This window comes from Neofelis nebulosa, chromosome 17, assembly GCF_028018385.1.
Source record: "Neofelis nebulosa isolate mNeoNeb1 chromosome 17, mNeoNeb1.pri, whole genome shotgun sequence".
Taxonomy (NCBI): Eukaryota; Metazoa; Chordata; class Mammalia; order Carnivora; family Felidae; genus Neofelis; species Neofelis nebulosa.
Window position 1 is genome coordinate 43,648,630 of NC_080798.1, and position 13,443 is coordinate 43,662,072.

At 49.4% G+C, this 13,443-nt stretch overlaps 1 protein-coding gene across 6 annotated transcripts; it reads left to right on the forward strand.

The window, feature by feature from the left end:
• The first annotated feature begins 22 nt into the window (after positions 1 to 22).
• TSNAXIP1 (translin associated factor X interacting protein 1) lies at positions 23 to 13,438 on the forward strand. Of its 6 annotated transcripts, XM_058706472.1 has the most exons (16): positions 23 to 536; positions 3,264 to 3,363; positions 7,616 to 7,728; positions 7,876 to 8,002; positions 9,136 to 9,229; positions 9,772 to 9,968; positions 10,378 to 10,513; positions 10,964 to 11,133; positions 11,223 to 11,382; positions 11,459 to 11,589; positions 11,724 to 11,849; positions 11,981 to 12,133; positions 12,237 to 12,346; positions 12,559 to 12,685; positions 12,802 to 12,908; positions 13,114 to 13,438. In XM_058706472.1, the coding sequence occupies exons 1-16, from the start codon at positions 490 to 492 to the stop codon at positions 13,352 to 13,354; spliced, it is 2,139 nt and encodes a 712-aa protein (XP_058562455.1). In that variant the 5' UTR covers positions 23 to 489; the 3' UTR covers positions 13,355 to 13,438. The 6 variants fall into 6 exon arrangements, with proteins under 6 accessions (XP_058562455.1, XP_058562457.1, XP_058562456.1 ...); XM_058706474.1 differs by lacking the exon at positions 11,981 to 12,133; XM_058706473.1 differs by lacking the exon at positions 3,264 to 3,363.
• The last annotated feature ends 5 nt before the right edge of the window (positions 13,439 to 13,443 follow it).

Here is a 13,443-nt window from a genome sequence, read left to right on the forward strand (position 1 = left end):
TCTCTCTTTGGACACTGCCACGCCTCGCCACATTTCGGACTCCATATCCCACAATGCAGAGTTCTCCAGAGGCGGGCCAACCCGGGATCGTAAAGAACTTAGGGAGATGTAGTACAAATCTGCTCAGTCATAAGCCTGCCCGGCAGAGACTTCAAGACACCAAAAACTACAATTCCCGCTGGCAACGTAGCTCCAGGCTCTCAGTTTCCCTCTCTCCCCCACTCTCTCTGTTTATCCCCTCGCCTCAGTTGTGATAGCTAGGGTCAAGTCCGCTGTAGTGATTGACTGAGGGAACCCTGCTCCCGGGGTCCGAGTCCACCTTTGCTAACTGGCTTTCCTCCTAGCCTTGGGCCTTGGGGTGAGGGGGCGTGGCACAACCTTGACCCCGCCCCCCTCTGGGATGCTGGGGCCTGGTCGCCATAGCGACCGGCTGTACACTACCACAACTTCACAGGCAGTGGATGCTGGCTGTCCGGCTGCCCGAGGGTCATGGCCTCCCCGAAGCCGCGGTGCTCCAGCTTCGCGACCACTTCGAGGTAGGCGCTGGCCAGACTGAGGGCGGAGAGGAGGGTTTGGAGAACTTGCAGAAAGAGAAAAGCTTCTGTCCGTTGATTCGGGGCTTCAGCCCCACCGGATCGCTGGGGCAGAAACAGAATGCGGACATTACGTGCTAGCAAAAGAGCTGGCGCACTTTAACATTAGTAAGAGCCAGCCTCTTTATATTGAGCGTATATGATGTGCCAAGTGCTTTATATATAGCATATTTAACTCACAACTCTATGAAGTAGTAATATCTTCTGGATACTTCTATTACAAATAGAAGTCTGGAGAGATCATGTGTTTTACACGTTTACAAGTGGTGGAGCTAGGATTTGAACCCAGCCATGTGAGACTTCTTAGCTCTTAGCCACAGAGATAAATGGCCTCTTCACCCATTGGTTTATGGCAAAGATGCTTATCGAATTGCTGTCTATTCAGAGGTTGCAGCCTCTGGGCATTGCAAAATTTGACAAGTTCTATTAGCCAGGAAAGCCACAAAATGTACATAATAAGACAAAATTCTGGGGTAAATGTCTTTCTAGCTTTGGGAACCCAAGAAGTCTCTTAAGTTCTGGGCTTCTGCTTCTGTATCTCAAACGTGGGAATGTTACAGCCCACCTCACAAACATTGCCAGGAAAATTTAGGCAGAATATGCGAAGCTCTCATCACAGTTCTTGCATATACTAAACATTTGGTTGTTTAATGAACATAGTTTCTCCCTTCTACTCATTTCCAACGCAAAAACTTGATCTCATCTAAACTCTAATCCTTCAGGGTTTGCTACCTCAACAGAGAAAGCCTACAAAAGTCAGGAAATTGTTTGCCAATTTGATTATTTTATCCAGAGTTAGAATGAAACTATAAGAACCAGGCAGCAGGCTTGAGAAAGAGTGTTGTTACCCAGCACTGGAATGATTTAGGAAACTGCAGTCATGTTTGAAAGGGATATGAAATGGATTCAGAAGGAGAATCCTCATCTATTTTAAGAAGGAAGCATAGGGGGTCACCTGGGTGGCGTTGTTGGTTAAGACACCAACTTCAGCTCGGGTCATGATCTCGCGGTTTGTGAGTTCGAGCCCCGCATGGGGCTCTGTGCCAGCAGCTCGGATTCTGTGTCTCCCTCCCTCTCTCTGTGCCCCTCCCCCACTCAAGCTTTGTTTCTCTCTCTCTCAAAAATAAACATTAAAAAGAAGAAGAAGGAGGAGGAGGAGGAGGAGGAGGAGGAGGAGGAGGAGGAAGCATAAGGGTGCCTGGGTGGCTCAGTTGCTTCAGCATCTGACTCTGGCTCAGGTCATGATCTTGCAGTTTGTGAGTTCAAGCCCAGCACTGTTCAAGCTGACAGTGCAGAGCCTGCTTCGGATCCTCTATCCTCCTTTTTCTCTGCCCCTCCCCGGCTTGAACTTTCTCCCCCAAAATAAATAAACTGTAAAAAAAAGTATCAAAAGGAAGAAAGGAAGGAAGGAAGGAAGAGAAAAGAAGAAATATAGGGGCAGTCCCCTACTGGCTCAGTCAGTAGAGCATGTGACTATTTTTTTTTAATGTTTATTTATTTTTGAGAGATGGAGAGAGTGCACGAATGCAAAAACCCTTCCTTTTCTATAGCTGCTGTTTATTTGATATGGTTTGTTCATACTTGTCCCATTGAGAGATAAGAGAGGACTACCGTTTGGGGTGTCACCGCACTATGGAGTAGGACTAAGGAACCAAGTCCTTAGGTTCCCAACTAGATTCACATTTACTGCTCTCAACTTCTCTGGAATACAGGTAGTCCCAGTCTCACTTTTATAGACAAAGACACTGAGGTTCAGAGAGGTTAAACAGTATGCCCAAGGTCATTGGCTAGCAAAGGGAACGAAGACACAGGTCTGTCTGGCAGCATAAATGACCCCCACCCACTGCCACCATGGATTTCTGGAATTACTTTTCCCTTTTCTTCACCTGGGTCTGCCTTCCCAGGGCAGCCCTCCCTGTTGATCCCCAAATGCCTTCCTAGCTTGAGGAAGGATGGCACTCCCTCCCAAGAGGTCTAGGAGCTAAAGACCTTCTTAGAATCAACTTTTCTCCCATCTTACTGTCATCATTAACATCTGCACAGCTCCTTGCAGTTTACAGGCTGTTTTTGCATATCTCTTTTCCTTGTATTAAACTTCACAACAACTTTATAAGATAGGAAAAGCAAGAATTGTCTCCATTTCCTTATAAGCATACTAGGCTGAGAGAGGTCAAATGGCTTGCCTGGGGGTTCCTGTTGGAACCCCAAATGTCAACCCCCAGGTCTTTCAGCCGGTAAGTGCAGGATGGGGACTCACACACCAGCTCTTGGACCTCAGACCTTGTGCTTCTTGTCCTAACACCTGCCTTTGGTATCACACCCCCAGAATGTGCCAGTCACAAACATGAAACTCCTCTGAACACTGAGTGAAAGTTTAAGTCCACAGAGTTCTCTGGGCTCATGAAGGGCACTCATGAAGGTATCCTGTCACTGTAGGGATTGATGAGATCCTCAGCATGAGAAGGTTTCCAGGAATGTAGGAAAATGTTTTGGGCCCATGGCCAGGAACTTGTTGGCAACATCTCTGTGAATCTGTAGGCACTGCTGGGAACACCCAGAGCCTAGCTCTGCAGGGAAAAGAGGCCATGTCCTGTTGATCTGGGAAGGTTGGAGGTGCTCTCCCTACTCAGAGCTCTGTCATCTACCACTGTCTTCCCCTTCTCTGTGCAGAACACACATACAGCCTTCAGGAGTGACCGTAGATGACTCCTACCTCACAGAAGCCAAGAGCTCCCAGAACCGAAAGTTTTCCCAGAGACAGAAGACGCTGGTTAGTGGCAATGTCTTGCTGGAAACCCAAATGTCAGCTCCCAGACCCTAGCTGCCTCCCTCTCTGCAACCCAAAAGCACCACCCACCTGAAACATGCCCCCCCGCCCCAGAAGCCAGCAGCTTCTCTCCAGTCAGGGAAGCATGGCTTACAGTGGCCAGACCCATCAGGCTTTAGGGTAGAGGTCTGCAAACTGGTTGCACCTCATCTGAAAAGCCTTTCCAGACCTCCCCTGGCAGAGAGAGACTCAGCTCCTTCCCGACACCCTTCCCCTGCAGCTCAATGTTCTGGAGTGGACCTCATTTTTTCATTCAGCCTGCCATATGCCAGGCACTGTGCTAGATGCTGGGATGGTCACACCAGATCTACCAAAGTCCTTCAGGGCTGTGACTATATGTTTTGTTTTGTTTTGTTTTTTTCTGTATGGCCCTGATCCCTGATAGGGTACTTGAGTGTTTGGCATATGTTGAGAGCTCCATAATGCTGTGAGTAAATGTGTGAAGGCACGAGTAAAAAGATGTTATTACCCCCTTGTGTTGCTGGCTCTGGGTTGGTGGCAAGAGATTCTACTAGCCTCAGGAAACTGCCCTTCCACCATTCCTGTTCTTTTAATTTTTTTATATAAAAATGAATTCTGTCTTGGGGCACCTGGCTGGCTCAGTCCGTAGAGTGTGAGACTCTTGATCTCTGGGTTTTGAGTTCAAGTCCCATGTTGGGCGTACAGCTTACTTTTAAAAAAAAATAATGAATGCTGTCTTATTAAGTACTTTTGAACTTTTGTTGATACAATCATAGGGTTGTAATTATTTAATTAGCAAACTGACTTTAAAAAAACACACACACAGTTTAGCAAACTTATAACTCCAGTTCACAGTGGAGCATTATGGGCTGTGTGGTAGTTTTGTGTGTGTCCCCTATGGGGAATTTAAGGACACATGGGACCCACACTTTATGAAGCTGGAGATTCCCAACGTGGGGACCCAGACTCCAGAGAGGGAAAGGGAATCAGTGTGGACTCTTCGCAGAGACCAAGCGCAGCCAGGGCCTCGGAAGACCGATAACGGGGCACATGATCCCCCCTCCACCCAGCTGCCATCCCACGGTGTACCTGGGCCTAAGCACTTTCTTCCTGCGAGGGCACCACCATTCTCAACCACCAGAGGGCATTACTCCCTCACACCGCCCCCTGGCCACGCCCCTTCCCATTTTCACCTGCAGGAGGAAGCAGAGAGGTAGGAGCCCCAGTGTAACATTTTGCACCCGTTGGCTGGTGGAGGCCAGCTAGTAATGATAACAACGACCTGGAAGCCGCACTTGTCCCAGAATCAATGTAGGATGACCATGTTTTCTCCCCACACAAACGGCAGACAGAACACAAGTCCTGGCCTTTTGAAAGTCTGAAAAACTTATCAGTTCACTAGGGTTAGATGCTTCTTTGACAAATTCCCAGATGTCTTTCAGAATTACTTGGCACAAAATCACAATTTTGATAAAATTTCAAAAAAAATTGTTTTTCTGGCTTGATTTTTAGCAGTTTTAATTCTCTCATTTTTCCAGTTTGCCTATTTATACTTTACTCTCTTTTTAACTATTTAAAAATTTTATTCTTGATAGTTCTTCTCAAACTCAAACAAAAAGAAATCTTAAGGCTTTCTTTCTTTTTTTTTTTAATTTTTTAATGTTTATTCATTTTTGAGAGATGGAGAGAGACAGAGCATGAGCAGGAGAGGGGCAGAGAGAGAGAGAAGGAGACACAGAATCCAAAGCAGGCTCCAGGCTCTGAGCTGTCAGCACAGAGCCTGATGTGGGCTTGAACTCACAGACCAGGAGATGATGACCTGAGCCCAAGTCGGACACTCAACTGACTGAGCCCCTCCACCGCCCACCCCCCGGGATCCCAGAAATTTTTGAAAAATGTACAATTGTAGGAAAATAAGCATCCAATGGCCTATCATTAGAGAATAATAATTGTTGATAACTTTTTACATTATTTCTTGTTTTTTTCTAGACTTCCATTTTTACCTAGTTGTGCTTATTCCTTAATTTCAGGCTTTACTTAACCCTTAGAGCTGTAGGGTTAGCATATTTCCACATTAAATCTTTTTGTAAACATTTCATGACTACTTTTATTTTTTAGACATTTAGGAGTTTTCTAATTTCTGGGTATTTAGGAATTTATTAATTTTTCCACAGTCATAAGTAAGGCTTTGAGGACAGCCCTTCTGCATAAAGCTGCTGCTCCATCTCTGACTCCCTCTACACTGGCCACCCCAGGCCTCAGCCTCAACCAGCTTGCTCTCCTTGGACATTGGCCCCTATTCATTGCTCTTTAAAATTCTTTTTTTTTTTTTTCATATTTTTTTTATTAATTTTTTTTTTTTTGAAGGAGAGACAGAGCATGAGCGGGGGAGGAGCAGAGAGAGGGAGACACAGAATTTGAAGCAGGCTTCAGGCTCTAAGCTGTCAGCACAGAGCCCGACACGGGGCTCGAACTCACGAACTGTAAGATCGTGACCCGAGCCGAAGTCGGATGCTTAACTGACTGAGCCACCCAGGTGCCCCTAAAATTCTTTTTTAATTGTTTTTTGATGTTTATTTCTGAGAGAGAGAGAGCACATGAGTAGGAGAGGGGCAGAAAGAGAGGGAGCCACAGAATCTGAAGTAGGCTCCAGGCTCTGAGCTGTCAGCACAGAGCCCAACGCAGGGCTCGAACCCACCAACTGTGAGATCATGACCTGAACCGAAGTCAGACTTTCAACCGACTGAGCCACCCAATCGCCCCCGTAGCTCTTTTTTTTTTTTTTTTTTTTTTTTAAATTTTTTTTTTCAATGTTTTTTATTTATTTTTGGGACAGAGAGAGACAGAGCATGAACGGGGAAGGGGCAGAGAGAGAGGGAGACACACAGAATTGGAAACAGGCTCCAGGCTCCGAGCCATCAGCCCAGAGCCATCAGCCCAGAGCCCGACGCGGGGCTCGAACCCACAGACCGCGAGATCATGACCTGGCCGAAGTCGGACGCTTAACCGACTGCGCCACCCAGGCGCCCACCCCCGTAGCTCTTTAAAATTCTTGCTGTTGGGGTGCCTAGGTGGCTCAGTTGGTTGAGTGTCTGATTTTGGCCCAGGTCATGATCTTGTGGTTCATGAATTTGAGCCCCGCGTCAGGCTCTGTGCTGAGAGCTCAGAACCTGGAGCTTGCTTCGGATTCTGTATCCCCCTTGCTCTCGTCTCTCTCTCTCTCTCTCTCTCAAAAATAAATGAAAATGTTAAAAAAAATTCTTGCTGTTTCCCTGAGGTGTTAGTGCTACCCAGGCAGTCTGTGTGCCCCACCTTTAAACCTGAGATACACCCCCTCTCCCAGAGTGGCCTCAGTTCCTCTCATATACGTATTCAAGTTTTACTGAATGAACATCACAGATATTATCACCTCCTCCTCCAAGATGTTATCCTTTTCTGGTCCCCTCCAGTCAGGGCCCATCCCTACCTGGTAATCTGCATTGGCTTTAGTCACTACCTGGTGCTAGAGCCCACATTCTTAATTATGAACCATATTAAGAGATGTTGGGGGGTGCCTGAGTGGCTCAGTCGGTTAAGCATCTGACTTCGGCTCAGGTCATGATCTCACTGCTCGTGAGTTTCAACCCCATGTTGGGTTCTGTGCTTACAGCTCAGAGTCTAGAGCCTGCTTTGGATTCTGTCTCCATCTATCTCTGCCCCTCCCCTGCCTGCTCGCTCTCGCTCTCTCTCAAAAATAAATAAACTTTTAAAAAGACAGAGAGAGGGGCGCCTGGGTGGCGCAGTCGGTTAAGCGTCCGACTTCAGCCAGGTCACGATCTCACAGTCTGTGAGTTCGAGCCCCGCGTCAGGCTCTGGGCTGATGGCTCAGAGCCTGGAGCCTGTTTCCGATTCTGTGTCTCCCTCTCTCTCTGTCCCTCCCCCGTTCATGCTCTGTCTCTCTCTGTCCCAAAAAATAAAATAAACGTTGAAAAAAAAAAAAAATTTAAAAAGACAGAGAGAGATGTTAGGGAGGGGCGCCTGGCTGGCTCAGGCACACACCTGCTATAGCATGTGACTCTTCATCTTGGGGTCATGAGTTCAAGCACCATGTTGGGCATGGAGCCTACTTAAAAAAGAGAGAGAGAAAAGAGATGTTGGGGGGGGGCGGAATTAAGAATAGAAGGAGGATGATGGAGAGGAGCATCAGGAATGGGAGCAATGTTGCCTTGGTAACCTCACCTGTCTCTTCCTGCAGTCCTGTCAGTTCTCCATTGGTGGCCACCTGTCCCCATGGCCCACATACACCAGTGGTCAGACCATTCTGCATAATCGAAAGCCCTGTTCATATGATTACCGGAAACGAGCAGGGTAAGCCAGGGTCAGCACTGTGGTGGATGGGCTGGTACAGACCTAGCATTGGGCCCAGAGACAGCACAGGGGTGTGTGCTGCCCCAGACCAAGGATGCAAGAGCCGCATGGTGTGCCCATCACATCTCATCCCACCATACCCTGCAGTAGTTGGCAGCAGCAGCCCCTGGGCACTACTAAGCCGAGGTACCTGGAGCAGCTAGAGAACTACCTACGCAAGGAGCTTCTCCTGCTGGACCTGAGCACAGATTCTGCCCAGGAGCTGAGGTTGCAGGTCAGAGCCACAGAATAACTGTGGGGAGGGCAGGAGGACAGGTGGGAGGAAATTTTACTCACTAGGACTCAGCATTCAGACTTCAGGAGAGACTATCCTCTCCCTTCTCTTTTGGGTCCCTATTCCTGGTAAGGGAAACAGGTTCTATGACAAAGTCAGCGAGCAGGCAAAGCTGGAACCAAAACTCTCCTGAGGCTTGAGTTTCACACCTGAGTCAGGTGAACTGGATGCTGTCTCCAGTTCCTTCAGCTTTGTGATCCCCAGTGCCTAGTTTGGGTTATTGGACATCAGTGAATGGAGCCTGAATCCTGGCAATTGGGCAAGCAAAGGTCATATGGTATTCACCAGCCCAGAGATGACAGACTCAAGCTTGAGGAACTTAGCCCAGACACATAGAGAAACTTAGATGCAGATTAGATTCTGGTACATACTAAGGAGGGAATCACCATCCCTGTTCTAACAGGGATGATGACAGGAAATCCCTTACTTCTGACTTAGTCACAGATAGAAACACTTGCTGAGCACCATCTGTGTGCCAGGCCCTGAATGAGGCCTTGTATACAATCTCATAGGCTGAAGGTACCTCATCAACAAGGAAGCAGAAGTTCAGAGAAGGCATACAGCTATGAAGTGGTAGGGCTGGGATATGAACTCAGGACTGATTCTAGAGCCTGTGCTAATTCCAGGACATAATGCTGTGCCCCAAAACTTGTGTCCAAATTGGACAGGAAACCACACCTTTACTTGGAGGTGAGAATACAAAGCTAGAGGCTTGAATGTCCTGTCCTCACAGGTCTGTAAGATGGCAACGGGATGATGGTGAGAGGCTAACTAAGGCACAGTGCTTGGAGGCTGGCTGCCTGGAGAGCCAAAGTGGGGCTCAGATACAGAAGGGACAGCCCTGACCCAGGTCATCTGCTAGCCTTCAGAGATAGCACCAGGAGAACAGCCTCCAGAGAACAGTTGAGAGGGACATAGCTACCCCTCAGCTTCCTGGCAATGAGCGACCCATGTGGTGCCCAGGGGTATTTATTTGAATGTGGGTCACCGGGTAACTTCATGCTACAATATTTCTAAACTTAAGAGAGTGGCAGCTATAGGCCAGGAGGTGACAGGTCCCCTTTTCTCGCCAGCCTTACAGAGAAATCTTTGAGTTCTTCATAGAGGACTTTAAAACGTACAAGCCATTGCTATCTTCCATCAAGAATGCATATGAGGTGATGCTGGGTAAGACTGCAGCCTCTGTGCCTGGGTCCAGTCTGGAAGGCATGGAGAGGATCCAACTCTTACCTTCTGGGGTTATGCAACCATGTTGGGCAGCTACTAATTAGGCCTTGAAGTCACCAAGCTTTGCTCAGCCTTGTTGCTTACACTGTCCTGTGATAGAGCACCTAACCACCTCCTGTCCTTGGGAAGTATGGTAAGAGAGCAACTTCACTATTGAGAGTGAAGCCCAGGAGTAAGTGAGTACCTTTGGGAAGTAGAGGCTCCCAAACAGGCTTAGGAGGTGCCGGGCATGGTACAACTACAGGACTAAAGGCTATAGAGAGAAAGGGCATAGATGAAATCCCAGTCCTCAACTAGACTGTGTCTCTGGTTTAAAAGCCAATGCAGGAAGGCCTTAAGCAGGAGCCATGTTTTGAACAAGGCATGCATAGACTCCTGGAGTTTGCAAGGGACATAGCCACTCACTGTTACCTTCGATCAGTGTCTCCTGGCTATTTGTTCTCCATGGTCCCAAAGGTAGTCTCCCACCTGTCCCTGCTTAGCCCACCAGAGGGAGAAGATTCGGGCTCTGGAGCCCTTGAAGGCCAAACTTGTCACTGTGAATGAGGACTGCAACGAGAGGATCCTGGCCATGCGGGCTGAGGAGAGATATGAAATCTCCATGCTGAAGAAAGAGAAGATGAATTTGCTAAAACTCATTGACAAAAAGAACGAGGAGAAGATCTCATTGCAGAGCGAGGTGAATGGGAGTAGTGTGGTGATCAGCTCCCTGAATTACTGCTACCTCCAGCCCAGGGGTGACCTGAAGCCTTGGGCACTAAGGTGACCCCTAACTCTCTACCCTTCTGCCTGGAATGATATACTGAGCCACCACCTACCTCCAGAGGCCCTACTTCCACATTCTGTCTTCCTCCTTGGCTTAGCACTGGTTCCATGTGGCCCCAAATAATAACAGTCCTGCTTCTTGGCTCCCAGACTTTCTCCACAGGAGGAAGCATTGGCACTTTGTTGGATTCTCAGGAATGGCCAGCCTCCTTCTTTTACCTTTTCTCTTCCCAGGCCCTGATGTGGCCACCCAGCATCCATCCCATCCCCTTTGATGGCTCGCTAAGTACAGTCCCATGACCACACAGCCACCTTCCCAACAGGTGTCCAAACTGAGGAAGAATTTGGCTGAGGAGTACCTGCACTACCTCAGTGAGCGAGATGCCCGCAAGATCCTCATTTCAGACTTGAATGAGCTGCGGTACCAGCGGGAAGACATGTCACTAGCCCAGTCCCCAGGTAAGCCTGAGGTGGGTTTCTCTCCCCTGAGGAGGCACTAGAGGAGTCTCGCCACTCATCCCCATTCAACTCTCCTACATCTGTTCATTCCATGCCCATTCACAATGCTGGGGGGTGGGGTGGGGTGGGGTGGGGATATTCTTGCTGCTGCCTGGGTCTGTGGATCTTCTGAGCTGGACTGAGAATCATAGACTCCTTGTTTAAGCAGGAAACAATTGTTGGCCGCTGAGGCAACTGAGACTCCCTGAGAGCAGGACAGGCCTGGTACCTCGTGTCCTGGACTTCTCTGTTTAAGCTCGAAGTTGTAAGATATTAGTGCTGTAGGAAAGACCCAGGGCTTCCCAAGCAGCGAGAGAAGGACCCGGAACAAGCCCTGAGGAACATTCTAACCCTGCCCTGGGCTACAGGCCTTAGAGTCAGGGTGATGCAAGCTGGCCGGTACCCTGACAGGTATCTGGGGCGAGGACCCCGTTAAGTTAACACTGGCTCTGAAGATGACCCGGCAAGACCTGACCCGCACACAGATGGAACTCAACACCATGAAAGCCAACTTTGGAGATGTGGTGCCCAGGAGGGACTTTGAAATGCAGGAGAAGACCAACAAGGATCTGCAGGAGCAGGTGCTGGTGGGCAGGCAGGGCAGGCAGGTCAGGCAGGGTAGGGAAGGGTCATGCAGGTGGGTAGTGAGGATCAATCACCTTGTCCGTAGCTGGACAGCCTGAGAGGTGACTATGAAGAGGTCTGCAAGGAGCACGATATACTGCTACAGTTGCACATGACCACACTGAAGGAGCGGGACCAGTTTTATTCTGAGCTCCAGGAGATCCAGCGCACCTCTACACCACGGCCTGACTGGACCAAGTGTGAAGGTAATGATGGCCATTGGACTCCCAGGGAGTGCTCAACGATGTGGTTTGGACTCCAGCTCCCTCTTCCCACCTGCAGATGTGGTGGCTGGGGGCCCAGATCGCTGGCAAATGCTGGCCGAGGGCAAAAACAGTGACCAGCTGGTGGATGTGCTCTTGGAGGAGATTGGCGAGGGCCTGCTCCGGGAGAAAGACTTCTTTCCTGGTCTGGTAGGGGTCCCTGGGCTTGGGAGGCTTGGGGCCAGAGTCAGAACAGCCAGGCCTTGCTGCTAAGACTTGAGATTCTGGGGAACCATCTTGGGCTCTGCCTGGGCCCAGAGATGAGCTGACATTCTACCTTGCAGGGCTATGGGGAAGCCATCCCCTCTTTCCTTCGATTTGATGGCATTGTGGAGAACAAGAAGCCAACCAAGAAGGATGTGGTAAACCTACTCAAGGATGCCTGGAAGGAACGTCTTGTTGAGGAGCAGGTCAGATCTCATGGGCCATTTGGGCCTGGTGTGGCCTGTAGAATCCTCCAGGGAATTCCATCAAGGTGTTAGGGGGGAGGGCTAACCCGCCATGGGGCAGGGTTACTAAGCAGTCGTCCCCAACCCTGCAGAAAGAGAAATTCCCAGATTTCTTCTTCAATTTCCTGGAGAATCGCTTTGGACCTGGTGATGCCATGGCCTGGGCTTACACCATTTTTGAAAATATCAAGCTCTTCCGTTCTAATGAGGTCATGAGCCAGTTCTATGCACTCTTGATGGGAAAGGTGAGGTTGGACCTGGCCCTCCACCTTTTGTCCCCACCATAGGCCAGGTCTATCCCTATCACTTCAGGAAGCAGCAAGTTAGTCAATGCTTCCTTCCCTGTAGAGGAGCGAGAGTGTGTACATCAAGCAGAAGGAGACCGTAGTACAGTTGCTGAAGGAGATGACAAATGCTGACAGTCACAATGAGGGGCTGATAACCATGGAAAACTTAAGGTGAGAGGCCAGTCCAGCCACCACAAACTCCTGCCCAACATTTCCTCTGGCCAGGCTCCCAGGTGTGCAGGGGAAAGGGGAGCCTGACAGGAAGGGCTCACAGCCCCAACACTTGTTGTCCCTTTTGAGCAGTAGTGGGGCTGGCAGAGTGGTACAGGAAGGTAAGTGGGTAGGCCTGAGCCAGGCCTGTTGGCCCTTGTGTCTCCCCATAGCACTGTCCTTAAGAGCACCTTCCCCTTCAAGAAGGAAGAGAGAATCCAGGAGTTGATGGAGGCAGGGGGCTGGCATTCCAACAGTAGCAATGCAGACTTGCTCAACTACCACTCATTGTTTATAGAGGTAGGTATGGGTGTGTGTCGGGGAGTGGGAGTTGTCCAGGAACTTGCCCAGCCCTGCCCTGGCCTCTGCTGGACCCCAACCAATGTGTCCTCACCCTGCCTTACGGACCCTCCCAGGATGAGGAGGGCCAGAGTATGCCCTTTGTGCAAAAGCTGTGGGAACAGTACATGGATGAAAAGGATGAGTACTTACAGGAGCTAAAGCAGGAGCTGGGCCTGGAACTGTGAGTAACTCCTGAGGTCCTCAGGCCCACTTAGCCATAGGCATATCCTGTAGGTTGGGCCACAGGGTGGCATCTCATTACCTTGGATCTCCCTGTGCACTGAGTTTGTTCCTGGGCACTATATACTGCTCAAGCTCAGCAGAGGACATCTTGGGGTCTGGGGTACAGAAGGGTCAAAGCCTATCTCTCTTTCTTTGTGGGGTAGCCATGATAAAGTAACCCTACCCAAGGTACGTGAAGCCCTGATGAACATTGATCCCGGCCTGGACAAACAGACCCTGAATAGCTATTTGAGCCAGGCCTTCCAGCTCCCCATGACAGAACTGCCTGAGGAGGGTGAAGAGAAGGAAGAAGCCATTATGGAACAGCTCCAGATTGCCCTGGAACAGCTTCAGATGATTGACCTCAGGCGCATGGGGCCTCGAGAGCAGGAGCCTGCAAGCTAGGGCTGCTATGGGCAGCCTGAGTGCTCCAGTGCTCTAGTGCTCCTAACCCCTAACTTTTAGTATAAAATTATTTGTCTGAACCTATTCTC